We start from the raw sequence: 22,229 nt of genomic DNA on the forward strand, positions 1-22,229 counted from the left end.
TACGGCAACGGCAAAAAGGCGTTGAAGTTGACAGAGGAATTTCGACGCTCAATTCCCATCAATGGCCTCATTCTCGTAGCTGCGGTTGTATGATTATTTTATTTAATTCATTTATTCCCACTGCTGATCAGTCTCTCCTGCCAGTCTATACTGGTAACCATCTTAGGAACAAATCAAAATTGCCGTAGAATACATGATCATATTTGGCAGGAAAATAAACCCTCATATAATTCCCACAGCTACAATATCAAGGATTCATGCATTCACTGATGCTGTAGTTCAAATCCTATCATTTGTTAATCACTCTCCGCGTTCATAACGTGAACTACAGTATCAAGTTGATCGACATCATAGACATCCCCTGTCCCTCGCAGATTATCAGACAACACAACGAAGGGGGTCTTCTGGTGCAAATGTAAGTGCACTAATGTTGTACGAGGTTTCAGCTCTTGAAATCCTAAGTACATTGGAGGGGTGTCATTTAACAGTCATCGTGATAATTTATCAATAGAATATGTTCCAGTCGGTGTCCAATGAGATACAGTAATAGGAGAGAAGTGCGTGTCTAACCGGTAGTCCCATGAGACGTCAGTATGGCAGTGAGGCTCAAAAAAAACCGCTCTCATGTAGCATCCTTGCAAGTTTCTCTTCTTCCTTCTCGCGAGGCTCCCGTTCTAAGCTCAGCTGCCAGAAGACATCGCTGACATCTTTGTCACCAAATTGTCCGAGTGCATCGTCCAAGTAGACAAGAACAGATGGGAGGGGATGGAAGTTGTGCGGCTGAGTCTGCCAGCGTTGAAGGTCTTGGATTACCTCTGAAGTCTTCTGGCGTTTTCGAAAGTTCACCAGGTTGTTCGGAAGGGAATCCTTACTGCCGTCTTGAATGTGTGTCAGTGCAGTAAGAAAAACGCCTGCTTTAGGATCAATTCTCTGGTGTTCATAGATGTGGCTTCGACTACGCACCGACGAACGGAACGCACGGCGGGGAAACTTTCGCAAGAGCAGATCGATAGACGTTGAACGTCTTGTAAGAATTGATTGTTGTCTCGCATGTTTCCAACTGTGACATGTATCTGGTGCTCACTTGCTCCCAAGAGCGCTTGAGCCGACGAATAGGTGACGAGTTTAGGCCAGATACGATAGCTAACATGGTCGAAAAATTCTGAATATGCTTGCAGCGCTATAGGAAAGGCATAAGTAGAGCACGGCAGTATAACGTAACAAACAAACATCAGCAACAGTGATGAAGTGTTTCATAATGGAAGCGCGTCTGCGGGGTTCGTCTTTGCAAAGGATGGCATATGCAACCCAGTTGGCTACCTAAATAGGTGCATCTGTAAATCGCGAACCATGCGCAGACAGAAAACTTACCCTGTTACTACGGCGAATGAAGTTCGCGATGTTATCGTGGTGATCAGTTTTCGATTCCTTGGACCGCAAAAGGCATTCAGAAGGTCGAATCTTCTGGTATAATTGGCTTTCTGTGATGGTCAATTGCCTTGCTAGCTCCAAGGCGTCAATGTCAAGCAGCTCCATCCGTTTAGGGACTATTGGCGGAGGTGGCGGATCCAGAGCCGTGCTAATCGTCACTTTGTTTGGATCACGCCCTCGCTGCTATTCCACAAGTCAGATAGTGCGACACCGACGCTAACCAAGAACGCACAGCACGTTTAATGATCACCAAAAGCTGCTTTGCCGCGGGAAGAGTGATGACTTCATCGCCAGAGACAAATTCCATCATGCGGTCAAGGATATATGTGTCGTCTCTCTCTAGCACCTCGTCATCTTGAACCATGGACTTGATTGTGTTAATAACCCTAGAAAAGTTCAGCTACAAGGTCTGAAACAAATGGCGTGGCTTACCTGATACGAATAATCTGTTGCTTGAGCTTCCGCCACTCCGCCAGCTCCGGGGAGTTTAGACCTTCTGGAGGCTGGATCCAGAAGCGCTCCACCAACAACCTGAACAAGTCATCAAGGGTAGTGAAGGTCTTGTAAGTCATCAAGAAAGCTTTGCTGAACTTGGGATCTATAATCAAGAGTTAAAATAATAGAGATATACCGGTGGAATCTTACTTACCAGCATATTCATGAGCGGTTAACCGCTCAACTAGGCCTGCAACAGTGCCACCTCGCGTAGTTCCATCAGGGTCAACTAGTACATCATTAGGATCATACGTCGGTCTCAGATACCAGGGTTTTTTTTCGGCATTGAGGGTAATGAGATAGTGAGAAGGCGCGTCGTCACCAAAGAACGCCCTTATCTTGTCCTGTCGAGGGGGAGTTCTTATCATGCGAAGATCTGTGGTGTAAGTCAGATTATGCCAATAGTTACGAAACAGAAGAAAAGCCACCTTCATGGTCAGCCCATGGTAATGTATCGGATATCAGGGGTGGGTTCCCGTTTGTTACAGGCGGAGTCAGTGTTTCTGCTATAGGCGTTGTAAGCTCGATACTGGCAACGTTCCTGAGGAAGTCATCTGTGTCGTCATTGTTCGTATCGTAGAGTTCGTCATTCGTGCCACTAAGTGCCTCATTGGGCAACATTGTTGTGATGAGGCTACGTTGTGACATACGCCACTCAATGGGACTCTTGCTACTCCGTTCAAGAATATCGGTCTGTTCCTGCACGATGATGAGAAGACTTTCGAGAGTCTGTCGCAAGACCTGAAGATTAAAATCCAGCGAGGAATTCAGCGCTTCAAGGTTATCATAATTTTCATCTCGACCGCGCCACGTTTCGCATTCTTCTACATGACGGATCCGCTGGGTAGTCGTGAATAGTGCAGCGCCATCGTCGTATACAGCCTGAGTGGTGGCTTCGAACGACCGCACGAGGACTCTGGCTTTCTCAACTGTCCGGAGATATCGAGCACCATCATTGAGTTCCTCCTGATCCACAGGTTCGATGTCGACATGCCGAGCAACGTGCAGGTCGCCAAGGTGGTGGAGGAGGGAAGACAACTGATTCATCATTCGTAAGCCGGCTGGCGTTACCACGTCGGCTATAGCAAAATTTCAATCGGGATACACGAACTTATAGGATATGAACTCACCAGGTGCAGAAGCCCTTAAGCCTTCAACGAACTCGCTGGACTTGTCTTGTACCTGCATTACAAGCCCCACGATATCGTTTAAGACTGCGCCGTCCAAGCTTCGCCGGGGAGCCTCCTCATTGCCATCGATGGTGACCCAACCAAATCCTTTCCAAGCTCCAGCAGCCCCGGCGCCAGCCTTCCCAAGTCCTGCATGCGGTGCCGAGAAGTACCCCTGCAAGTGTCTCGGACCCTTATTGGAATCCACCTCGTCACTGCGACAACTTTGCGTGATCGACACATATTCGGCAACAGAGCGCTCAAGTTCGGAGGCATCAGCCGCAAGGTTGCCGATGCTGTCACTTGCACTCCAAGGACCGTCATTCAAAATCGCTCTCGCAGAGAGTAGAAACTTTGAGAGTGTCGCGATAGCTCGACGTTGTGCAGGAACGAGTAACGTATGTGACGCTGTGCTGGTGCTCTGTTGACCTTGTAATCCTTTCGAAATAAAATAACTCGGTATTTGTCCGAAAGAAGGGCCAGAGACGTAGAGTAGATCGCGAACTGAAGCGATAGCGGCACTAATGAGGCAATCAACGATTACTTCATCATCTGCGAGGCGAGGGACTCCAAACTGCTGCAGATGTGTGATGACAGAGCGAATGGATTGTTGAGATCGTTCTAGCAACTCAGAAATGAGTTCTGGTGGACGAGGAGAAAGTACTTCCTCCAGAGATGGCGATGCAGTCAAGAGCTGAGAAGAGTCTTCTGGTGGAAGTTCCTGGACTTGGGGAAGCATGGGTAATGTGGCAGCTTCCTTTAATCGAGAGCCCTTTCTGGACACGGGCGGACGGTGAGCGTACGAGAAGAGACGAGGATCTTGATCCATGGACAACGACATCTGGTGGCCAGTAGATGAGCTCTCCCACATGGTAAGACTTCTCTTCAGTACTTGGTCAGTCGGCGAACCGGAAAGAGCACTGGGAATGCGGTACGTATGACGATTCGAGGGAAGGGCAGACGAGTCTGTCTGGGCACGGGCGCGGCCTGGTGGAAGGTCTGCGAGAAGAAAAGACGAAGATGGTTTTTGGGGAGCCGTCAGAGCCACCGGAGCACCATTTAGGAGATTTGGGTGATGAGATGATGACGTGTTGGGTGGACGTGCGGGCTCCGATGGATTTGACTGAGATTGAGGATCATCATTTACAACGGATAGAGTGTCGACATCCCCATAAGAAGCAAAACCTAGACCAGCGCCAGTGCCAGCGCGAGAGCTCAATTGTGATGAAGTTAAGCCCGCAAGGTCACAATCAAACGTCTCATCCTCCGTGTCGAACGGTAGATCACGAGATAGTTGCCCGGTGACTGTGTTGGCATAGTAAATCTATGTGACAAAAGAGCTATCAACTGAAACTGAGCGCTGAAGATAGGAAAATGCATACTTGACCATCACCGGAAACTTGAGGGATCCAGAAGTCTCTTGCAATTTCGGGAGGAGTGTCCGGCCTGAGCGGACTTGCTGGGATTGCGGGAAGCCCCCTTACGCTCATCCGTGCTACGTTGGAGACTTCGGGAAGGCGCGAAGTTGATGAACTCTCCATGATAAAAGCGTGAAAAGATCAATCACGGATGATATCAAGGTGAATTGTGTTGGCTGATGAGGCAGGTATTCACATCTATTTTAAATGTTTGCATTGCCCTTATGATGTGCATCCATGAACAAGTTCATCATCCATGTGCATGACGCATGAATTATTGACCCCCCATCAGCAGTGCCTTGATCAGGATGGCAGTTATAGCACACGCGCACGCGCACACTGCATCGCAACCGCCAGTCTGTGCGAATCAGATATCCTTGCTTACAGGTCGAGCCTACACGCATAACATAGCAGCCATCGAGGTCCATCAACATCAATAGTTAACAGCTATTCAGAAAACAAAAACCTTGACCCCGGGTATTAGTAAAAACGAATCACAAAAAAAAGTGTCCGAACAGTACACAAAGAACCATATACTGTATACTGTCATCAGAACGTACAGGCCAGCCCGTGACGAGCAGTAATTACTTATGAAAAGGATCGTGGGCGCTAACAAATGACGGGCACAACGATCAAGAACTCACCGCAGCCAAAACTACACAAACAACTTTAAACCGAACAGGCATTCAAAATTGCGTATTTGCAATGACCACAGCATCCTACGTAGCTGGGAGAAGGCTTCCTCTTCACCAGTTCATGCTGCTCTCTCGCAGAATGGGTGCGGAAATAGTTCCAGGGTTGAGGTGACGACGCTCCCTCATGGCAGGAGTGACACGGCGCTCGTAACCGTCATCATCACCCCGGACACCTTGGTATCCACGTAAGCTGTCTTCCGCATAGTAAAAGCTCCGCCTGCGCTGGCCGCCGATGCTATCCCGATCAAAGTCCTGACCATCAGGGCGGACGCCTGCGGGATCGCCGACAGTTTCAGAGAGACGGCGATGGGACACCTCTTTTCGGCGCTTGTAGTACCGATAAGCGACGATAGCAAGGATAATGAGCGCGATGGCACCAAGCGATGTTACGACACCGATGATCGCGTCTTGGCGGACTTTAGAAGAACTTGAACTACTGCTAGTGCTGCTGCCGCCTGGAGTGGGACCTGAAATGGACGACAGATCAAGAGTGGGGTCAACGCATTGGGCAAGCGACGAGGGTATACTGCCTGCTTGTCCAGTATAGAACGCGGACTTTTTATTGGAGATGAGCGAGGCGAGTGTGGAGACCTGGTCATTAGAGATATAACCCTGCCACAGGGTACCAAGCTGTGCGACGTCTTGAATGCCGGTGTACGACGAGGGTTCGTAGACCAGCAGCTCGTAGCTTTGTACCTGAGAAGCTGGAATACATTTTCAGTACGTATGCATGTATGCGATGTTGGGGAGCACGTACCATCAATTCCAAGTGCTGTCGCAATTATCGTGGGGAAGTATTCAAATATTTGCCCTTGGGTATCCGAATTCGTTGCAACCCACTCCCAGTTAAGGGACTGATTGAACAGCACGCTGATCAGGGTATCAGTAGTTGGCACGTCTTGAACATTGAGCTGAGGCTGTGGCATAATAGCCTGCGGGAGATATGTCGGGATTGGTGCTGCAGAAGGCTGACTGGCTGGCGGAGCGGATGCGAGCGAGAACGTCGTCGTCGGGACATCAGGATTCGAATTAGTTGGGGAGGCTACGGACGTGGATGTTGCGGTATTGACAAGCAGAGATGAGACCGTGGACAGGTACTGGTAGTTGGAATTCGTGGTCGTAGGCATATGGGTACTCGACGACGACGTCATGGATGTCTCGTTAAGGGTGCCACTCGTGGTCGTGCTATTTGGGAAGCTGATGATGGTCGATGAAGCAGATGCTGTGGATGTGCCATTGCTCGAGCTCGTACCAGTCGTGACAGCAGTAGTAGCAGTCCTGCGACACAGTATGATCAAACAGTTTCAAGCACAACATGATTCGAACTTACGCGGTAACAGAGGTAGAGGAACCTGTCGTCGATGTAGCGGAATCCGTCGTCGACGTAGAGGAGGGAGTGCAACCAATTCCCAGACCCAGAATACCGCTGCAGTCGGTGGTCGTTGATGAAGATGACGCCGAAGTGGTATATGTTCCTGCAGAACTTGACGTAGAAGACGAGGAGGTGGGAAGTGGGCAACCAATTCCAAGTAGCCCATCACAAGATGACGTTGTGGTAGAAGAACCAGAGATCACAGGCGAAGTCGAAGCTAGCTGGCTTGAAGTGGTAGACGACGAGGTGGGAAGTGGGCAACCAATCCCAAGACCAAGTAGCCCATCACACGACGAGGCCGTGGTGGAAGCAGCCGAACTGGTGGTAGGAGAACCAGAAGTTACGGTTACGGGAGAACTTGAGACTGGCTGACTTGAAGTGGCAGATGACGAGGTGGGAAGTGGACAACCAATCCCAAGGCCAAGTAGCCCATCACACGACGACGTCGTGGTGAAAGCAGCCGAACTGATGGCAGCAGTGCTAGAAGCTACAGGCGCGCTCGAAACTGGTTGGCTTGAAGTGGGAGATGTGGACGTAGGAAGTGGGCAACCAATCCCAAGACCAAGTAGGCCATCACACGACGTGGTGGAAGCAACCGAACTGATGGCAGCAGAACTAGAAGCTACGGGCGCGCTCGAAACTGGTTGGCTCGAAGTGGGAGATGACGAGGGAAGTGGGCAACCAATCCCCAAACCAAGCAGTCCGTCACAAGACGACGCTGTGGTTGAAGCCGCCGAACTGATGGCAGCAGAACTAGAAGCTACAGGCGTGCTCGAAACTGGTTGACTCGAAGTGGGAGATGACGAGGGAAGTGGGCAACCAATCCCCAAACCAAGTAGTCCGTCGCAAGACGACGTTGAAGCCGCAGAACTGGTGGCAGCAGAACCAGAAGATACAGCTGCACTCGAAGTAGCCGCACTCGAAGTAAACGCACTCGAAGTAGCCACGCTCGAAGCAGCCGCGCTCGAAACAAGCTGGCTCGAAGTGGGTGATGACGAGGGAAGTGGGCAACCAATCCCCAAACCAAGCAGTCCGTCGCAAGACGAGGCCGTGGTAGAAGGAGCCGAACTGGTAGCAGGGGGACCGGAAGTTACAGGCGGGCTCGAAGCTAGCTGGCTTGAAGTGGTAGACGACGAGGTGGGAAGTGGGCAACCAATCCCCAGACCAAGCAGCCCATCACAAGATGACGTTGTAGTAGATGCTGGGTTGGAGTTGGATAATGTGGCAGACGATGCAGGGGTCGATGACGATGAGCTAGACGGGGAAGTGATAGGCGAGGAAGTGATAGGCGGGGAAGTGATAGGCGGGGGAACAACCTATACCTAATCCCAAGACCCCATCACATGACGAGGTGGTCTGTGACGCGGAGGTTGAGGGACTAGAGCTCGTAGTAGGAGTGCCAGTGCCTGTGGACGAGATTGCCGCGCTGCTGGACGTGGATGACGTTGGGGGACTCAAGCCAAGTCCGCTTCCAACCCCACTCAATATACCACCTAAGAATTAGGATTAGAACATCACACAAACTAAATAATCAAATAAAACACGCACCAATGCCAGCTAGAGGGTCATCAGGTGCTCTTTTCTTGAATGCTAAAGACCGCCTTGCATGAGAGTTAGAGGCAGAGGAGTGTCGTGCATCGACTTGGGGAAGGACAAGGGAGGAAAGTGCAGTTGCGAGGATAAAATAGATAACGGAATACATAGAGATGATAAAATACTGCTGGATAGCAAGGACAGCGCGACTTTGGGTCCGCTAGCGATAGAACGAGTGTGCGTTTCTGCTCTCAAAGAGAGTAGAAAGTAGGTTCTAAGATATTTTCAAAGACGAAGATTCTTGATTCCTGGAAGCCAGTTGGCCGATATTTGACAAGACGTCGCCGGCAGCGTCGCAGGAGGAGCAAAATTTGAGAGACCCGGAAATCTTAAACGAGGGGATGAACAAGACAGAAACAATCTAGCGCGGCGGGCGTAGGTTTCGTACCAAATCGCGATCACACGGTAACACCAACAAATGATCTCGGTTACAGAACCGTTTTTAGGGCACGGCAGTCAGCGCTAGTCAGCTCTAGCACTGGAAACTTCACAGATTTTGTAACTATGCGACCTCAAATATCATCACAACTAGGGGTAGGAACGTAGATTCATCATGCATTACAATATAGGCATACGACGGAATGGTAGAAAATGCAACAGACTTAGATGAATCCGATCTATAGAGTATCATTAATAACAGTATCAACCGACGGCACGTTGGCAGTGAATCACCTTGTTTGCAACATCCAAAGCGTCATGGTCGGATGTAAGCCTAACGTATGCCTTCTTCTTTCCATCAGGTCTAAGAACGATCAGGTTATTGTGATAATCTTAAAGCTCATTGCACGGAGACAAACCGAATCAGGGTGTTGATTTTGGCAGCCTGAACGTCGTAAAGTTTCTTCACAGCGTCCTTGATTTGTCGCTTATTCGACTTTATGTCAACAATAAAGACGAGCGTGTTGTGCTCCTCAATCTTCTTCATCGCCGACTCCGTGTTCAGTGGACTGTCATTGATTTTTTGAACCGTCAAAATTTAGTTTGTATTGCATGGCATAAAACGCACGAGACGATGGTACGGAACTGGTCCATTCGTGGTGCATGGGGAATGGATTTGCGGGGGTATTTGGGGTTCCTGCGCAGGCGGAGTGTCTTGGGACGATGGAAGGTTACAGAGTATCGCTGCTTCCGTGCTGAATGCGAGTGCACGCCCTGAAGAGCGGCCTTTTTGGCGGCCTTGGCCTTGACGTTTGTAGGGGCCATCTTGATGAAGTTGTTCTGCCCGTCGTCAATAACACTAGGAGGCCGATGATCAGGTCAATCGCCAATCCCCGAACCACTATACAGTTGCAATCGGGAAATGCCGGTTCTCGCCTGTCATATTATATAACAATAATCACGTGTGTGATCACGTCAGGTGATACGTGACAAGGAATTGTTGCACGTGTCACGCGCGCCTTGACTGATACGTTGGTGTCTGCACGCGTCTGCTGGTTATTACTACAGCACGCGCCAGCCTTGGCCTACAATGTATATCAAGACCCTGACAATTCAGGGATTCAAGTCTTGTAAGTTTGACTATCCTTCATCCAGTGATATTCCACTTAACACACTCTAGACCGTGATCAGACACAGATAGAGCCCTTCTCTCCTCGCCATAATGTTGTCGTAGGTCGAAATGGTTCAGGGAAGAGCAACTTCTTTGCAGGTGCCTATGTTCTCCCCTCGACTATGTATCCCAATCTCACTCCTACACCCGCTAGCAATTCGCTTCGTGTTGTCCGATGCGTATACCTCCATGTCCAGGGAGGAGCGACAGGCTCTCCTGCACGAAGGTGTTTCCGTCACGACCACGTTATCTGCATACGGTGCGAGATTTCCAGCTATAATCCTCTAGCATCCTTTCTCATACTCGCAACCAGTCGAGATTGTGTTTGACAACTCTGACAATCGATTTCCAACCGGTCGCGAAGAAGTCATACTAAGACGTACCATCGGTCTCAAGAAAGATGAATACAGTCTCGACAAGAAAAGCGCTAGCAAAGCTGACGTCATGAATCTCCTCGAGAGTGCCGGCTTCTCAAAGTCCAATCCGTATTACATCGTTCCGCAAGGACGAGTACGTGCCACCTGGTTCTCCCATACTTTCCTAACAGAATCTTTCAGATCACCGCCCTTACAAATGCGAAAGATCACGAGCGCCTTGCCCTCTTGAAAGAAGTTGCTGGCACCAAAGTCTACGAACAGCGTCGTGCCGAATCTCTCCGTATCATGGCTGAGACAGACGCCAAACGCACAAAGATCAACGAACTTATCGACTACATCGATTCTCGTCTCACGGAGCTAGAGGAGGAGAAGGAAGAGTTGCGCGAGTTTCAGGACAAGGACAAAGAACGCCGATGTCTCGAGTATGCATTGTATCAGAGGGAGTTGGAGGAGGTTGGAGAGGCTTTGGAGGAAATAGACGAAGAGAGGCGAGGAGAGGTGCATGGTGCCAACATGAGAAGAGAGCAGTTTGATACCAGGGAAAAGGAGATACAGGTCCGTCCAACTCCTTTTCTCGTTCATTCTACCCTTGACGCATTCACAGCGCCTAGAGCAACAAATCTCGCAAGCGAAACATTCGCTCCAATCTCTCCAGATATCACGGAAAGACGCACACTCCGAGTTGAATGAATTCATCCGAGCACGTACAGAACTCGAGTGCATTGTTGCTGATCTCCGTGTAACAGGCGAGAGAGACGATAGCGCACTCAAAAAAGAGCTTGCGTCCGTGCAGCAAGCGACGCAGGGCAAGGAGCGCGAACTTCGTGAATTGATTCCACAGTGGGAAAAAGCCCGCACAAAAGAAAGTGCAGAAAAGCGCAAGATGGAGGAGGCTCGTACTCAGCTTAGCGCGCTCTTTGCCAAGCAAGGCCGTGTCAACCGCTTCCGGACAAAGGCGGAGCGCGACGCATACCTCAAGCAGGAGATCGCGAGTATGGAGGCATATCAACGGACTCGCTCCGCAGCACTCGATTCTACTCGGAAAGACGCCACACAGAAAAAGCAGAATGTCGCCGAGACGGAGCGGAGGGTTGACAGCATCCAGGGGAGTTTGGAAGATGGGAGAACGCGCGTGAAAGACATTGGGGAGCAGCTTGTAGCACTCAAGGAGAAGCAGACCGAACTTACTGAGCGCAGGAAGGAGTTGTGGCGCGAGGACACCAAGCTGGATGGATTACTTGCGCATGCTAGTGATGAGTTGCGGGCCGCTGAGCGTAGTCTTGCGGGCATGATGGACAAAGTGAGTATATGCGTGCCCCAATCGATAATTCCTCATCTACTCTCATAGGACACTGGCTCTGGTCTCCGCGCTGTTGACAGAATTGCAGAGCGACATAACTTGGAGGGTGTGTATGGCCCATTGTATCGTCTTTTCGAGATACCAGACTCGACGTTTAGTACTGCTATCGAACTTACCGCTGGAAACAGGTACAACGCTCCGTTCACGTCAGTCTTTATTTACGCTCATACCTCACAGTCTCTTTCACGTTGTCGTCGATACCGATGCAACTGCACAGAAGGTCCTCGACATCATGCTACGAGAAAAAAATGGCCGTGTGACATTCATGCCTCTCAACCGCCTCAAACCCAAGCAACCCACTATTCCTCCAAATCAAGATGCTCTTCCTCTCCTCGAGAAGCTCTCGTACGATTCTGCGCATACCAAGGCATTCCAGCAGGTGTTTGGCAAGACTTGGGTATGCCGCGACCTTACCGTTGCTGCTGCGTACGTCAAGAGCCACGGTGTCAATACCATCACGCTGGACGGTGATAAGGTCGATCGTAAGGGTGCTCTTACAGGCGGTTACCACGACGTACGCCGTTCGCGTATCGAGGCTATCAAGAATGTAGCAACATGGCGCTCCAAATTTGACGCGGAAGACAAGCGTGCCAAAGAGGTTAAAGCTGCCATCACCACGCTCGAGCAGGAGATCACAAAGGTAACAGGGAAGATCCAAGTGCTTAGCGTCCAGCAGGCGCAGGCAAAGGAAGCCCGTGAGGTGCTCCTTTCGGACTCAGTATCACTCTCAAGGGAGCGCGAGAGATTGAGTGAGGGCATTGTAGCTCTGCAAAATGAGGCGGACGAATTGGAGACGGAGCTTAGCGGCATTGTGCAGAGGCTGCAGGGGTACCGCACCGAGCTTGCGAGCCCCCTCACACGGGCACTGACAGATGATGAAGCTAATCTGATTGATACTCTTGGTCAACAAGTGGACGAGAGGCGCAAGCGAGTGCTCGAGCTGAGCAAATCGAGAACAGAAGTAGGTGTACTGATAGGACGCATCCTGAAACACAATACTTACACCACACATAGCTTGATAGCCGCAAAAACCTCTTGGAAATCGAGCTCAATGAAAGCCTGCGGAGAAAGGAAAAAGAGCTGCAGGTAACATTGCAGTCCTTGGGTGACTCGAACAATGGAGAGGCGTCATCCGCTGATAATCTGGATGCGCGGTTGCGTGAACTCAAATCCCTCGATGCTTCTATAGCCACTTCGACGAAACGTGCACAAGGTTGGCTCCTGTTCTTTTGTGTCCGCCGTAAAATCAAATGTATTTCCACAGAAGCAGAAAAAGATTTTGATAAATTGACGGCCGACCTACAGGAACTTCGATCCAACTTGGAGAAGGCCCAGAATCAACAATCGGAGGACAGTCGCAGTGTCACGAAGCTGCAAAAGAACACCGAGCGATACCTGGCTAAGAAACAGATGCTTGTTGGTCGTAAGGAGGAGTGCAACCGCAATATCCGAGACCTAGGTGTACTCCCAGAGGAAGCTTTTGATAAATATACGAACGAAAAGCTTGATCGAGTATGTTTTTATCAGCTGCTCGTCTCCAAACTTTGTGTGCTAACGATCTCACCACTTAGCTGGTGAAGAAACTGCACGCCGTCAACGAAGGGCTGAAGAAGTTCGCGCATGTTAACAAAAAGGCTTTCGAACAGTATAATTCTTTCACAAAACAGCGAGACCAGCTCTTACAGCGCAGGGAAGATCTAGACAAGTCAGCCACATCGATCGAGGAGCTGGTACAAGTACTGGACCAGCGAAAAGATGAAGCCATCGAGCGAACATTTAAACAAGTCGCCAGCAACTTTGAAGAGGTCTTTGACAAACTAGTTCCTGCTGGTCGTGGGCGTTTGATCATCCAACGTCGGATAGACCAGGTAAACAGGCTGATTAAGCGTGTAATACCTTTGCTCAATCTGCAACAGGACGAAGATGACGCAATGGACGAAGGAGATGATACACAACAAAGTAGCATCGACAATTATACTGGTATATCGATAAAGGTAATCGCTTTGTAGCAGTTCTACTGTTTTACTTATTGTGTGATAGGTTTCCTTCAACTCCAAGGTCGATGAAGGACTTCGGATACAACAGCTATCAGGAGGTCAAAAATCCCTGGTCGCACTTGCGACAGGTAATTGTATTTCTGTTAGAGATAACGATGTTTTTGAGCTTTTTCGCCAGTTTTCGCCATCCAGAAATGTGATCCAGCTCCTTTCTACTTATTCGACGAGGTCCGTTGAAATAATCTTACGGGATATGCCTTTGAGTCATGTTTCATGTAGATCGACGCAAATCTGGACGCGCAATATCGAACTGCTGTCGCGAGTAGGTCCCTGTGTCACACCACAAACCCGGGCTAATTTATTTTCAGACATGATCAAATCTCTTTCGCATTCTGCTCAATTCATTACGACTACCTTCAGGCCAGAAATGTTGGTTACTGCGGACAAGTTCTATGGCGTGCTCTTCAACAACCAAAAAGTCAGTTCTATCAGGAGCATCAAACGAGAGGAGGCCATGGAGTTCGTGGACCAGGTCGGTCTTTAATAATTTACCTTTTGAGCCTGGATCGTAACCAGTATTTTCATTCAGGAGGCTCAAGCTCAATAATTAATGATTCACAAGACATCAAACCAAGTTTACTTTTATCATACGCTGTCCGTATTTGCTTGTCGTATTCACTGTTATCGTTATTATCCTGTATTGTAATTTATCCATGAAGAGTTATTTTGATCTCCAATACCCGATGGAACACCCGTGTCTTGTGCAATCAATAAAGGCAACGACGTACAATTTTTGACTTGTATGGACTACTTCCATGGGTCAAACAAGACCTTCCCGCATTTCCCCTTGTCAAAATCGTCATATATCTGCGCCGCATCATCGAAACTCGCTATTTTCTCCACCAAGCTTGTTTCCCCACCCACCAATCCCAATACATCTTGCCTTTTCAGGAGCAGCTCCAGTGCCATTGGGAACATAGCACGCACTGGACACCGACCAAAGTCAAGTGACACATTCTTGTCATAAAGCTCAACGCCCTTGTATGGTACAGCATGATCGCTGTGAACTCCGACAGAATTGATACAGCCAAATGGTCGTACAAGCTCGTAAGCAAGCCGAAGTGCACTGGTGTTACCAACGACCTTGTATTGATGATTTGAGTCAATGTCCATAGGCAGGTTGCATCGAGCTCACTTCAAGAACGGCGTTGCAACCGACTCCCTTGGTCAAAGTTGTGACAATTTCTTTGACATTGCTGGTGTCTGCTACCTGAAATTCACCAAATTGTTGGGTGCCGCTGATGATTGAGTAGATTGACGCCATTTTTGTCCTCCTGGCTTCATTCGGGTCAATGGCTATCACACTGAACTTCACCTTTCGCGTGACGAGCATGTCAAGGAGAGCAATACACGCGCACTGGTAAGTGCACGGCGACCGCATCAAAACATAACGAGATGTTAGACATCGTAATGGACTCACCACCCCCACAGGGCCTAACCCTATCACCGCCATAGTCAATGATGTGTCTTCTTCCAAGAGGGGTAGAAATGAAACATCTCCCGCTTGCGACGGACTCGCACTAAGCGGATATGGTTGCCTGGTTGTAAATGGTAGAGTTTTGGCGTGACTGAGTGCCTGGAATGCAGCAAACACTCCGGTTGGAAGGATGTCGCACAGCAACAGCAAAGAGGAGTCAGCGAGCAAAGACCCGTCAGGAATTTCCTGCAGACTGTACAAGGTACCTCCGGCCCTGCGAACGCGAACATATTGAGCTTGTCCCCCTGGAGTCATAGGAGTGCCAAATAAACGAGACTCGATGCAACGGCACGTGAATCCCACTCTGCAAAAACTGTAACACATGAGAATACTGGTTGAAGTCGGTGAAACGAAACTGACGCACTGGCACTCCCCACAAGAGACTGTGAACGGCGAGACAACCTTATCGCCGACACGAAGCGTGGAGTACAAGTGCGGCCGGCCGGTAGAATTAGAATGAAAACTTGCACCGAGTGCAACAACTTCGCCGATGAATTCGTGACCCATGATGCAGCTGGAACGTGCATCTTTTGAGTTCATAAGACACTCTGGGTAATAACTGGATTCATTTACGGCTCTGTGAGTCTCGCTGTTCCACGGTACATGTGTAGATCGCTACCACATAGCCCAGCAAGCTATGAGGTACGTCAAGATTCAAGAACATATCAAAGATATCTGCTGCACATCTGCGAACCTTAATCTTTACTATCGCATCATCAGGGTGTTCAATCCTTGGAACAAAATACAAGTCAGTGAGATCTAATGATGCAACAAACGAAGGATAAACATACTCAGGAATGGGAAGTGTTTCGACACGAATGTCATAAGAAGGTGGATGCCACCGCACAGCGCGTTGTGAACTCAAATCGTTTGCCATAGAAGTCATGGGAGGGGGCCTATTATGGATTCCTTTGCGACTCAAGACTGCTAGTTTGCGGGAGATCCTCGAAGCTACCTCTTAGTAGGGGCTGTAGTGAATATGCACCGTGACGAAGGCCCTATTAGTATGTGGCATTCGTGGATTTGCCACGGTACAGTCGGACTCCCGTAAGTAATACGCTGTAAATAACAGAACCCATTTGCAACAGGCGTCGGTCCACGGTCCCGGTCAGCAGGTGCATAGATGATGACGATTCGGAACCAGACAAGTCACGTAAACGAAGAGAACCAGCAATGTTTGTAGCCCAGTTTTAGTCAAAACTGATCAGCTGCCTCAAGAGCCTGCCAGGATGGGGAATACAGGTGAGAATTCGAACATGTATCCAGTCACCGGGTCACTCGTTGTTAAGCCTGCTGGGACCTAGACTCAATGATGACCAGTCTGACGTACAGCTATGACTTGTCCATGGTAGTATAAGCTAGGCTGGTCTCGAGCCGAACTGGAACCTACAAATATGAGCATCATAGATGCACAACCCAGTTGAACAGTCAATGGTTTTATAAGAGATGACTGAAATTTTGAACGAATGCATGTGAGGGTTCTTGCGATGTTTAGCAAGTTGCATACTAACTCTTATTACGTTCCTGACGCACAGTCAAGCAGAGCCGTAATCCCCTATCTACAACATTCTGATGTAGCATTTCAAAACGAAATATAAGGAGCACAAGACGTACGTGCAAATCAAGATTAAGTGATTTTCACTCTGTCTGGGCATGAATGTTTGTAGCTATCGATAGGAAACGCTTGATGACCGACTTTCCCCTGCATAAATTATTCAGAGAAATGCGCTCATTAGGCAAATGTGCTTGATCCTTGATTGCTGATCATCAGTTTCAAGGGAGAAAAGGTCAAGGCTAGACGCACGGTGCTTTGTCCAAGTGGGAGGTGAAGTGCAGGGCAGCCGAATTCCTTTTCTAGATAAGGAATCGATGGGATAGACTTCATAAACAGTGAGAAAGGGGAAACCTGATCTATGCAGATCACTCACGCCACCCTCTCGGATGAGTAATGGTTCTACACTCCACTCGTCGCGCACAGCAGTCTTGAGTGCTTTGAACCAGGGGCCATCCAAATTGCCGAGCCACCAATCAGCTGTGCGGTCAATGCTAACCTACGAGATACTGTGAGCTGCGGGATGATCAAGCATGAACTACGCACAGAAAGCTGATTGGGTGATTGGAAATTGTCGAAGGACCCTTTGAGGTGATCAACTAAAGACTGAGCGATGGTTTCCAACTCCTGGTCTGGAACAATGCGGAGGGACACTTTCGCAGTGACCTTGCCCGGGATCACAGTCGAGTCTTGAAATAATGAGCAACGTTCAGGTGTGAGTGGAACGTGCGACTTACTCCCAGGTCCAGACACATCTATGTTGTGTACAGTCAAGGACGGCTCACTCCATCGCGAAGATAGCACAGAGCCAGGTTTTTGGGTTACATTGGACAAAACGTCGTACAATTGCTTTTCGGCCTCAGTCTGAGAGCGAACACGGTTGTCTATAGATGCCGCATCAGCCTGCTCAAGAAAAATCGATGTGCACTGGATGTGAACGAACAAAAACCCGGTATGGCCACCTTTCCTTCACCACCCATCAGAGTTGCAAGAAGGCGAATCCTGAGTTGAACGTGAGTCCGGATCTGGCCATTGGGGGTCGTGGACGTACATATCAAACATCGGCTCAGGGGCAGCACCTCCTTCAACACCAGAGTGCAAGTCCGGCACACCACTCGCTATCTATAACACACATCAGTTTGAAGTCGCGTGATAGCGAAAATTAGTACCTCCACTGTTGAGTGTACGACACCGCGGAGACCATACGTAATACAAGGATGATACTCAGAAATCCAGGTCGAGTTACTGGCCGCAGATGAACAAAGGAAAAACAGATGGGTCGGCAACAACCTACCTGAGTAAGATGGCATCTATGTTCCCGATCAGGTGCTGAAAAAGAACGGAAATGAACGTAGGCACGCGAGTGTAACATGACGGGATCCCACTTTGTGTTCTTTGATTGCATCAACAAATCCAGCACTCCCAGTCTCCTCCTCACCCTCAATAAGGAAGACAAGATCAACACCAAGAGCGCGGTTTTGGAGAAGTTCTGCAGCAGCGCAAGCTACAGCCATGATGGGACCTTTATCATCCGTCACCCCTCGTCCATAAAGATAACCGTTACGACCCGACACAATGAAGGGATCAGTGCCCCACCCTTCCGGAGGAGCTGAAATAACATCGTAGTGCCTGTTGTTGAAGTTATGAGGGGAGATAAGTCCTGTGAAACAGTGGTAGTACCCGTAAAATAGTATTCTTGGTTTTGGATGTTTCCCTTGCGTTCCATGAAAAGTCCCTAGAACAAGGGGACTTCCGGCTTCATGAGTAGGCAGCTAAGGTGTTGTACGTGAGCAAAAGAGAGGGGACTAATCGAGCATTTTCACCAGAGCCGACTGAGCACCTAGCTGGTTCAAGCATTTCTTCAGCCAAATTGCGGCTTGACGACAATCCTCTCTATGGCTCGGGTCACTGCTTACACTTGGAATTGACACGAACTTGGAGAGTGCATAAGTCATTGTATCTCCTACCAAATTAAGTATTTGCGGGGCGTAGATGAAAACATGACATGCCTTGGGTGGCATCCGAATCAGATATCGGCGTGCTGACCTCGCGCAACTGGGAAAGATTGTCTTCGGCTTTTGGAACAATTGCCCAAACCTGTAGGTTTTCAGGTAAGTTATCACAAGCTATTAGCAAACACCACGACACCTTCACGAAACCATCGTTAGCCCCGGTAACAAGACAAAACGACTTGCGGTCGGAAGAACAGGAGACAACGGAGGAGAGCACGATACCGTCATGAGCTCGCCACGACGCTGTGCAATCAAATGAAGACGACCATCTCTGAGAAATACAAAAATGGTTCAGGGTGGCGACGAAAAAAAGGGATCTTGCACGCCTACGTGAATGTGACCATTGGCAGAGCATGTGTAGAGATCAGACTGCATGATTGATAGCGAAAGGACGTCGACATTCTGGTATACAAATATGAGATCCTTGCACAAAATCGTACGTTGATGCGCCTACTTCTTGAACGATGATCGATCTAACAAGCGTCCGCGTTTCGAAGTCAAGCACCTTCACGTGCCCATCTTGGCATCCAGCGTAGATCGTCTCCCCGGAAGTGACGAGCGAAAGTACAGCGCCATGCTGACAATCGAAAGAGTGCATCATGCTGAGACCAGATGGGTCACAACGCCAAATCTGTCAGCGGTACAGAGTGAGCTGACCCATCCCTTGACTTGAGATGAGACAAACCTTGACGGTTTCATCCCCGCTTCCAGTGATGAGATAATAGTTCCGAACCTGCTTTTGCGCAGGATTCCCTGTGCCTTCCCTTGTTGAAGGTAAAAGAGCCATGCAATATATATAGCCGAAATGAGCAGAGTCGATGACATTTGTTGCTGGGATGTTTATCAAAGAATTGGTTCCAACGAATGCACCCTGACTGGTTGAGGGAGACAAGCTGAAGTTGTTGGCTTGAAGATCCGCAGGGCGATGTGTGTATTGCGGATAACTATCGAAGAATTTGTGAACTTTACGAGTTGGAGTTGATGTGCCTGAGCCGGATTGCTCCTCTGTGCGCCGGTCAAGCTGCAACTTGGAGAACCCTTGCCATTGAAGTGAAGTATTCTGACAACCAATGTAGACGACCTGTATCGCTGGGTTCCAGGCGAGGGAAAACAGATCACCTGCTCCCGTTTCAAGATATGGATTCAGGATGTAGATTGGTTGAAATGTCACTGTAGACCAAACCTGACTTCCATCAGTATAAGCATCTATCAAAGGAGATAGACATACTCTGATAGTGCTATCACCTAGCCAGGGTGCTAAGAAGACGGCAAACAATAGTACGAGAAGACCTACCTGAAGCGCTAAAAAGCCAGCCTTTCTCCTCCGCAAGCTCAAGGGCCAGGATGCTTCCAGTATGACCACGAAGGGAAGTCTTGAGTGTAAATGTGTGTTTGTCCCAGACCTTGAACAGCAGAGCCTTGAGAATATAAACATTACCGATAAATTCTAACACACACCGCGATATCTTGACCTTGTCCACCGGTAAAGATATGGTCTGCGTTTGCCATTAAACTAAGGACAGATCTGTGTTCATCTCCAAGGGAGTGTAGCAAGCGAGGAGACGGTGCAGCTGAGGGGATGGGACGGCTAACGGATGCTTTTCCATGGCATAGAATGTCAGGTCGACTAGAGAGGGACATGATGGGGTAAACGTACGATGGGGAATAACTGCGCTGGACAGCGATTCATCTACCATTATGAGACAGGTGCCGCCGGTTAAGCGGCAACTGCTCAACTTTCAATCCAAGAAGCGAAATGGGCGTAATGGAAGCTGGTGGGCACATGTTCAGACTGAAAGGCATAACCCTTACGATAATAACGATAATAAGTACATACCTTAAGGACCCTTAACACGCCTTCGATACTAGATAAATAGTAAATACTGATCGTGTGCAAGGACGCGACGAAGGGAGACGATCACTTTACACTCAATGATTTTACCATTTATGTACTTTTGCTAGTTACGGTTTTTGTCCAACCACTGCCAGCAGCACCACTCTATGGCATCAGATAGAGCGAAAATAGCGAAAGATCAGGTAAGTTGTCGTCAGCAAAGGGGAGCTCAGGCGTCATCTTCTCATTTTGCAGGGCAATGCAGCTTTCAAGTCGGGTGATTACCCAGCTGCAGTCGGCCACTATACATCCGCAATCCTGGCGGATACCGATGACCCGACATTTCCTCTAAACCGCGCAGCAGCGTACTTGAAACTAGGCAAGTACGTTTATTCTGTTATCTATCCTTGATGTCTGCAACCGGGTAACTAACTTCCGTGTTCTTAGGAACGAGGATGCAGAACGAGATTGCACCACCGTTTTGAAGCTGAGCCCTGGCAATGTGAAAGCTCTATTTCGTAGAGGTCAGGCTCGAACGGGTCTGGGTCACTTAGATATGGCCCTTACAGGGGAGTAAAATATCATCCGTGCTGAATCGATTTCAATATCCATCTTATAGATTTCGTCGCGGCATCCGAACGGGAGCCCTCTAATCAATCTGTGAAGGAGGAACTTTTACAAGTTGATAGACTAATTCAAGATCAGAAGCAGAAGCATGACAGTGCAGTGGGTACTGCAAACATTATAAGTCATGATTGTTGAAGCAACCTTTGACCTACAGACCACTTCTCGTCCAAGAACTATACCAGCTACTCCAGCGACAAGGCGGAAGCGCATTCCAATAGAGATCGTTGAGAACCGTTCTAAAGCGTCGCATCATCGTCGTGAAGAGCTAGCAGCAGAAGATGCTAAAAAGCAGCCTCAAGATCTTGGGGACAGTGGGCTTCTGCAGCCAATTTCTTCCCGGGTGTTACTTCGGAGTGACGAACCTAGTTCATCCAGCATCAAACCAGAACCGAGCACTATGTCACCTCTACCGAAGCAAACGACTTCAACGAGAACGGAAAGTTTCAAAGACGCAAAGCAGTTACGAGATGCTGCAAAGGCCTCACGCGTTGGTGGGGGGATATTCCGACCATCTGGCAACCATACGTTGTTTGCTAGAGACGACGAAATGTCTGGCGCGGCTACAGCGATAATCTCGCCTCCACCCACGGTTGATGACACTGTCCCAAAAGCTCCTATGACTCTCTTTAACTTCACAAAGATGTGGGAGTCGCACATGAAAGACGAAGATCGTTGGAACATCATTTCTGTATGTGATTCAACGCTCTTCTTGCCACATTTCTAAACTGCTTTATTCAGGGAATACCACCAATGTCGCTTCCCAAGATGTTCCAGGCGTCACTTGAGCCAATTTTACTCTCATCGATACTTCAGCATTTTGAACGAGTCATAGATCAACAAATCGCAGCTCCGGGTGATGTGCGTCAATATCTGGTATCTTTATCAAAAGTCCAGCGGTTCGGCACGATCATGCTATTCATGAACAAGGACGAGAAAATGCTTCTAAAGGAGCTTTGGGAGACATGTGGAAAGCTAGACAGCACCTGACCGTAACGTAATATGGATACTAGTAGGATGCACTACTATTGGGACATGAGTTTGTGATAGCTCCATATCAGTAGTTAATAAACTACTTAAGACTGGGCCCAGCTGCAGGTACCTGATCGTATGTGCGAATCCTTGAAGTTGTAGTAGCTGCAGTCTATAAGCTATCATATTGCGGCACTAGCCTTAACCATCGTCACTCCGCGACTACTAGTCGGTCATCGACC

The 22,229-nt window shown here is 48.9% G+C and overlaps 8 protein-coding genes across 8 annotated transcripts; 3 read left to right on the forward strand and 5 right to left on the reverse strand.

The window, feature by feature from the left end:
- Positions 1–398: 398 nt before the first annotated feature.
- DEU56DRAFT_841056 (ras GEF) lies at positions 399–4,756 on the reverse strand. The gene is made up of 10 exons (XM_041354978.1): positions 4,478–4,756; positions 3,057–4,419; positions 2,355–3,005; positions 2,081–2,302; positions 1,864–2,029; positions 1,664–1,817; positions 1,372–1,614; positions 1,231–1,320; positions 964–1,180; positions 399–911 (listed from the first exon to the last, which is right to left on the reverse strand). The coding sequence occupies exons 1-10, from the start codon at positions 4,634–4,636 to the stop codon at positions 607–609; spliced, it is 3,570 nt and encodes a 1,189-aa protein (XP_041201588.1). The 5' UTR covers positions 4,637–4,756; the 3' UTR covers positions 399–606.
- A 191-nt stretch (positions 4,757–4,947) lies between these two features.
- DEU56DRAFT_177287 (uncharacterized protein) lies at positions 4,948–6,729 on the reverse strand. Its single transcript, XM_041344927.1, has 3 exons — positions 6,539–6,729; positions 5,966–6,486; positions 4,948–5,912 (listed from the first exon to the last, which is right to left on the reverse strand). Exons 2-3 carry the CDS (start codon positions 6,357–6,359, stop codon positions 5,260–5,262), a joined length of 1,047 nt encoding a protein of 348 aa, XP_041201589.1. The 5' UTR covers positions 6,360–6,486; positions 6,539–6,729; the 3' UTR covers positions 4,948–5,259.
- On the forward strand, positions 6,358–8,084 carry DEU56DRAFT_919422 (uncharacterized protein; the record flags this gene model as incomplete). The annotated part of the gene is made up of 5 exons (XM_041358271.1): positions 6,358–6,496; positions 6,549–6,904; positions 6,974–7,361; positions 7,431–7,861; positions 7,914–8,084. 5 exons carry the CDS (start codon positions 6,358–6,360, stop codon positions 8,082–8,084), a joined length of 1,485 nt encoding a protein of 494 aa, XP_041201590.1.
- A 497-nt stretch (positions 8,085–8,581) lies between these two features.
- DEU56DRAFT_841067 (putative 60S ribosomal protein L25) lies at positions 8,582–9,458 on the reverse strand. Its single transcript, XM_041354979.1, has 4 exons — positions 9,180–9,458; positions 8,971–9,120; positions 8,846–8,915; positions 8,582–8,790 (listed from the first exon to the last, which is right to left on the reverse strand). Exons 1-4 carry the CDS (start codon positions 9,374–9,376, stop codon positions 8,776–8,778), a joined length of 432 nt encoding a protein of 143 aa, XP_041201591.1. The 5' UTR covers positions 9,377–9,458; the 3' UTR covers positions 8,582–8,775.
- A 117-nt stretch (positions 9,459–9,575) lies between these two features.
- Positions 9,576–14,248, forward strand: DEU56DRAFT_841072 (RecF/RecN/SMC). The gene is made up of 17 exons (XM_041354980.1): positions 9,576–9,681; positions 9,732–9,821; positions 9,877–9,981; positions 10,036–10,232; positions 10,280–10,654; positions 10,704–11,399; positions 11,448–11,587; positions 11,637–12,420; positions 12,474–12,672; positions 12,724–12,971; positions 13,031–13,327; positions 13,376–13,453; positions 13,500–13,584; positions 13,635–13,684; positions 13,736–13,778; positions 13,825–13,988; positions 14,046–14,248. Exons 1-17 carry the CDS (start codon positions 9,642–9,644, stop codon positions 14,061–14,063), a joined length of 3,609 nt encoding a protein of 1,202 aa, XP_041201592.1. The 5' UTR covers positions 9,576–9,641; the 3' UTR covers positions 14,064–14,248.
- DEU56DRAFT_841080 (chaperonin 10-like protein) lies at positions 14,194–16,006 on the reverse strand. Its single transcript, XM_041354981.1, has 7 exons — positions 15,785–16,006; positions 15,688–15,724; positions 15,567–15,628; positions 15,358–15,507; positions 14,937–15,306; positions 14,652–14,873; positions 14,194–14,599 (listed from the first exon to the last, which is right to left on the reverse strand). The coding sequence occupies exons 1-7, from the start codon at positions 15,877–15,879 to the stop codon at positions 14,264–14,266; spliced, it is 1,272 nt and encodes a 423-aa protein (XP_041201593.1). The 5' UTR covers positions 15,880–16,006; the 3' UTR covers positions 14,194–14,263.
- Positions 16,007–16,420: 414 nt separating this feature from the next.
- On the reverse strand, positions 16,421–20,514 carry DEU56DRAFT_841088 (glutathione degradosome). The gene is made up of 21 exons (XM_041354982.1): positions 20,215–20,514; positions 20,016–20,155; positions 19,852–19,960; positions 19,786–19,802; positions 19,243–19,740; positions 19,012–19,188; positions 18,888–18,959; positions 18,694–18,828; positions 18,555–18,642; positions 18,369–18,508; positions 18,226–18,317; positions 17,931–18,174; positions 17,840–17,874; positions 17,715–17,790; positions 17,597–17,667; positions 17,489–17,547; positions 17,283–17,429; positions 17,092–17,234; positions 16,922–17,044; positions 16,798–16,872; positions 16,421–16,745 (listed from the first exon to the last, which is right to left on the reverse strand). The coding sequence occupies exons 1-21, from the start codon at positions 20,252–20,254 to the stop codon at positions 16,632–16,634; spliced, it is 2,595 nt and encodes an 864-aa protein (XP_041201594.1). The 5' UTR covers positions 20,255–20,514; the 3' UTR covers positions 16,421–16,631.
- On the forward strand, positions 20,515–22,126 carry DEU56DRAFT_841106 (uncharacterized protein). The gene is made up of 6 exons (XM_041354983.1): positions 20,515–20,594; positions 20,647–20,774; positions 20,839–20,958; positions 21,009–21,117; positions 21,173–21,706; positions 21,757–22,126. Exons 1-6 carry the CDS (start codon positions 20,559–20,561, stop codon positions 22,003–22,005), a joined length of 1,176 nt encoding a protein of 391 aa, XP_041201595.1. The 5' UTR covers positions 20,515–20,558; the 3' UTR covers positions 22,006–22,126.
- The last annotated feature ends 103 nt before the right edge of the window (positions 22,127–22,229 follow it).

Source organism: Suillus clintonianus, assembly GCF_016758775.1.
Source record: "Suillus clintonianus strain FC179 chromosome Unknown DEU56scaffold_166, whole genome shotgun sequence".
NCBI classification, from domain to species: Eukaryota; Fungi; Basidiomycota; class Agaricomycetes; order Boletales; family Suillaceae; genus Suillus; species Suillus clintonianus.

Excerpts from the sequence above, each read along its gene's own strand:
- DEU56DRAFT_841088 (XM_041354982.1), bottom strand. The coding sequence starts at position 20,254 with ATGGTAGATGAATCGCTGTCCAGCGCAGTTATTCCCCATC. Across the intron at positions 17,875-17,930 it reads ATGCAATCAAAGAACACAAA|CACCTGATCGGGAACATAGA; the intron begins GTGGGATCCCGT and ends GTTCTTTTTCAG. Across the intron at positions 17,430-17,488 it reads GGTGGCCATACCGGGTTTTT|ACAACCGTGTTCGCTCTCAG; the intron begins GTTCGTTCACAT and ends CGGCATCTATAG.
- DEU56DRAFT_841056 (XM_041354978.1), bottom strand. The coding sequence starts at position 4,636 with ATGGAGAGTTCATCAACTTCGCGCCTTCCCGAAGTCTCCAACGTAGCA. Across the intron at positions 1,818-1,863 it reads CAACAGATTATTCGTATCAG|GGTTATTAACACAATCAAGT; the intron begins GTAAGCCACGCC and ends GAACTTTTCTAG. Across the intron at positions 1,321-1,371 it reads TCATTCGCCGTAGTAACAGG|GTAGCCAACTGGGTTGCATA; the intron begins GTAAGTTTTCTG and ends GCACCTATTTAG.
- DEU56DRAFT_841067 (XM_041354979.1), bottom strand. The coding sequence starts at position 9,376 with ATGGCCCCTACAAACGTCAAGGCCAAGGCCGCCAAAAAGGCCGCTCTT. Across the intron at positions 9,121-9,179 it reads CAGTTCCGTACCATCGTCTC|TCCACTGAACACGGAGTCGG; the intron begins GTGCGTTTTATG and ends AATCAATGACAG. Across the intron at positions 8,916-8,970 it reads AAAATCAACACCCTGATTCG|ACCTGATGGAAAGAAGAAGG; the intron begins GTTTGTCTCCGT and ends GATCGTTCTTAG.
- DEU56DRAFT_177287 (XM_041344927.1), bottom strand. The coding sequence starts at position 6,359 with ATGACGTCGTCGTCGAGTACCCATATGCCTACGACCACGAATTCCAAC. Across the intron at positions 5,913-5,965 it reads GACAGCACTTGGAATTGATG|CTTCTCAGGTACAAAGCTAC; the intron begins GTACGTGCTCCC and ends AATGTATTCCAG.
- DEU56DRAFT_841072 (XM_041354980.1), top strand. The coding sequence starts at position 9,642 with ATGTATATCAAGACCCTGACAATTCAGGGATTCAAGTCTT. Across the intron at positions 9,982-10,035 it reads GACCACGTTATCTGCATACG|TCGAGATTGTGTTTGACAAC; the intron begins GTGCGAGATTTC and ends ACTCGCAACCAG. Across the intron at positions 13,328-13,375 it reads TCCAACGTCGGATAGACCAG|GACGAAGATGACGCAATGGA; the intron begins GTAAACAGGCTG and ends AATCTGCAACAG.
- DEU56DRAFT_841106 (XM_041354983.1), top strand. The coding sequence starts at position 20,559 with ATGGCATCAGATAGAGCGAAAATAGCGAAAGATCAG. Across the intron at positions 20,775-20,838 it reads GCGTACTTGAAACTAGGCAA|GAACGAGGATGCAGAACGAG; the intron begins GTACGTTTATTC and ends CCGTGTTCTTAG. Across the intron at positions 21,707-21,756 it reads ATCGTTGGAACATCATTTCT|GGAATACCACCAATGTCGCT; the intron begins GTATGTGATTCA and ends TGCTTTATTCAG.
- DEU56DRAFT_841080 (XM_041354981.1), bottom strand. The coding sequence starts at position 15,879 with ATGACTTCTATGGCAAACGATTTGAGTTCACAACGCGCTGTGCGGTGG. Across the intron at positions 15,725-15,784 it reads GAAACACTTCCCATTCCTGA|GATTGAACACCCTGATGATG; the intron begins GTATGTTTATCC and ends TTTTGTTCCAAG. Across the intron at positions 15,629-15,687 it reads ATGCGATAGTAAAGATTAAG|CTTGCTGGGCTATGTGGTAG; the intron begins GTTCGCAGATGT and ends CGTACCTCATAG.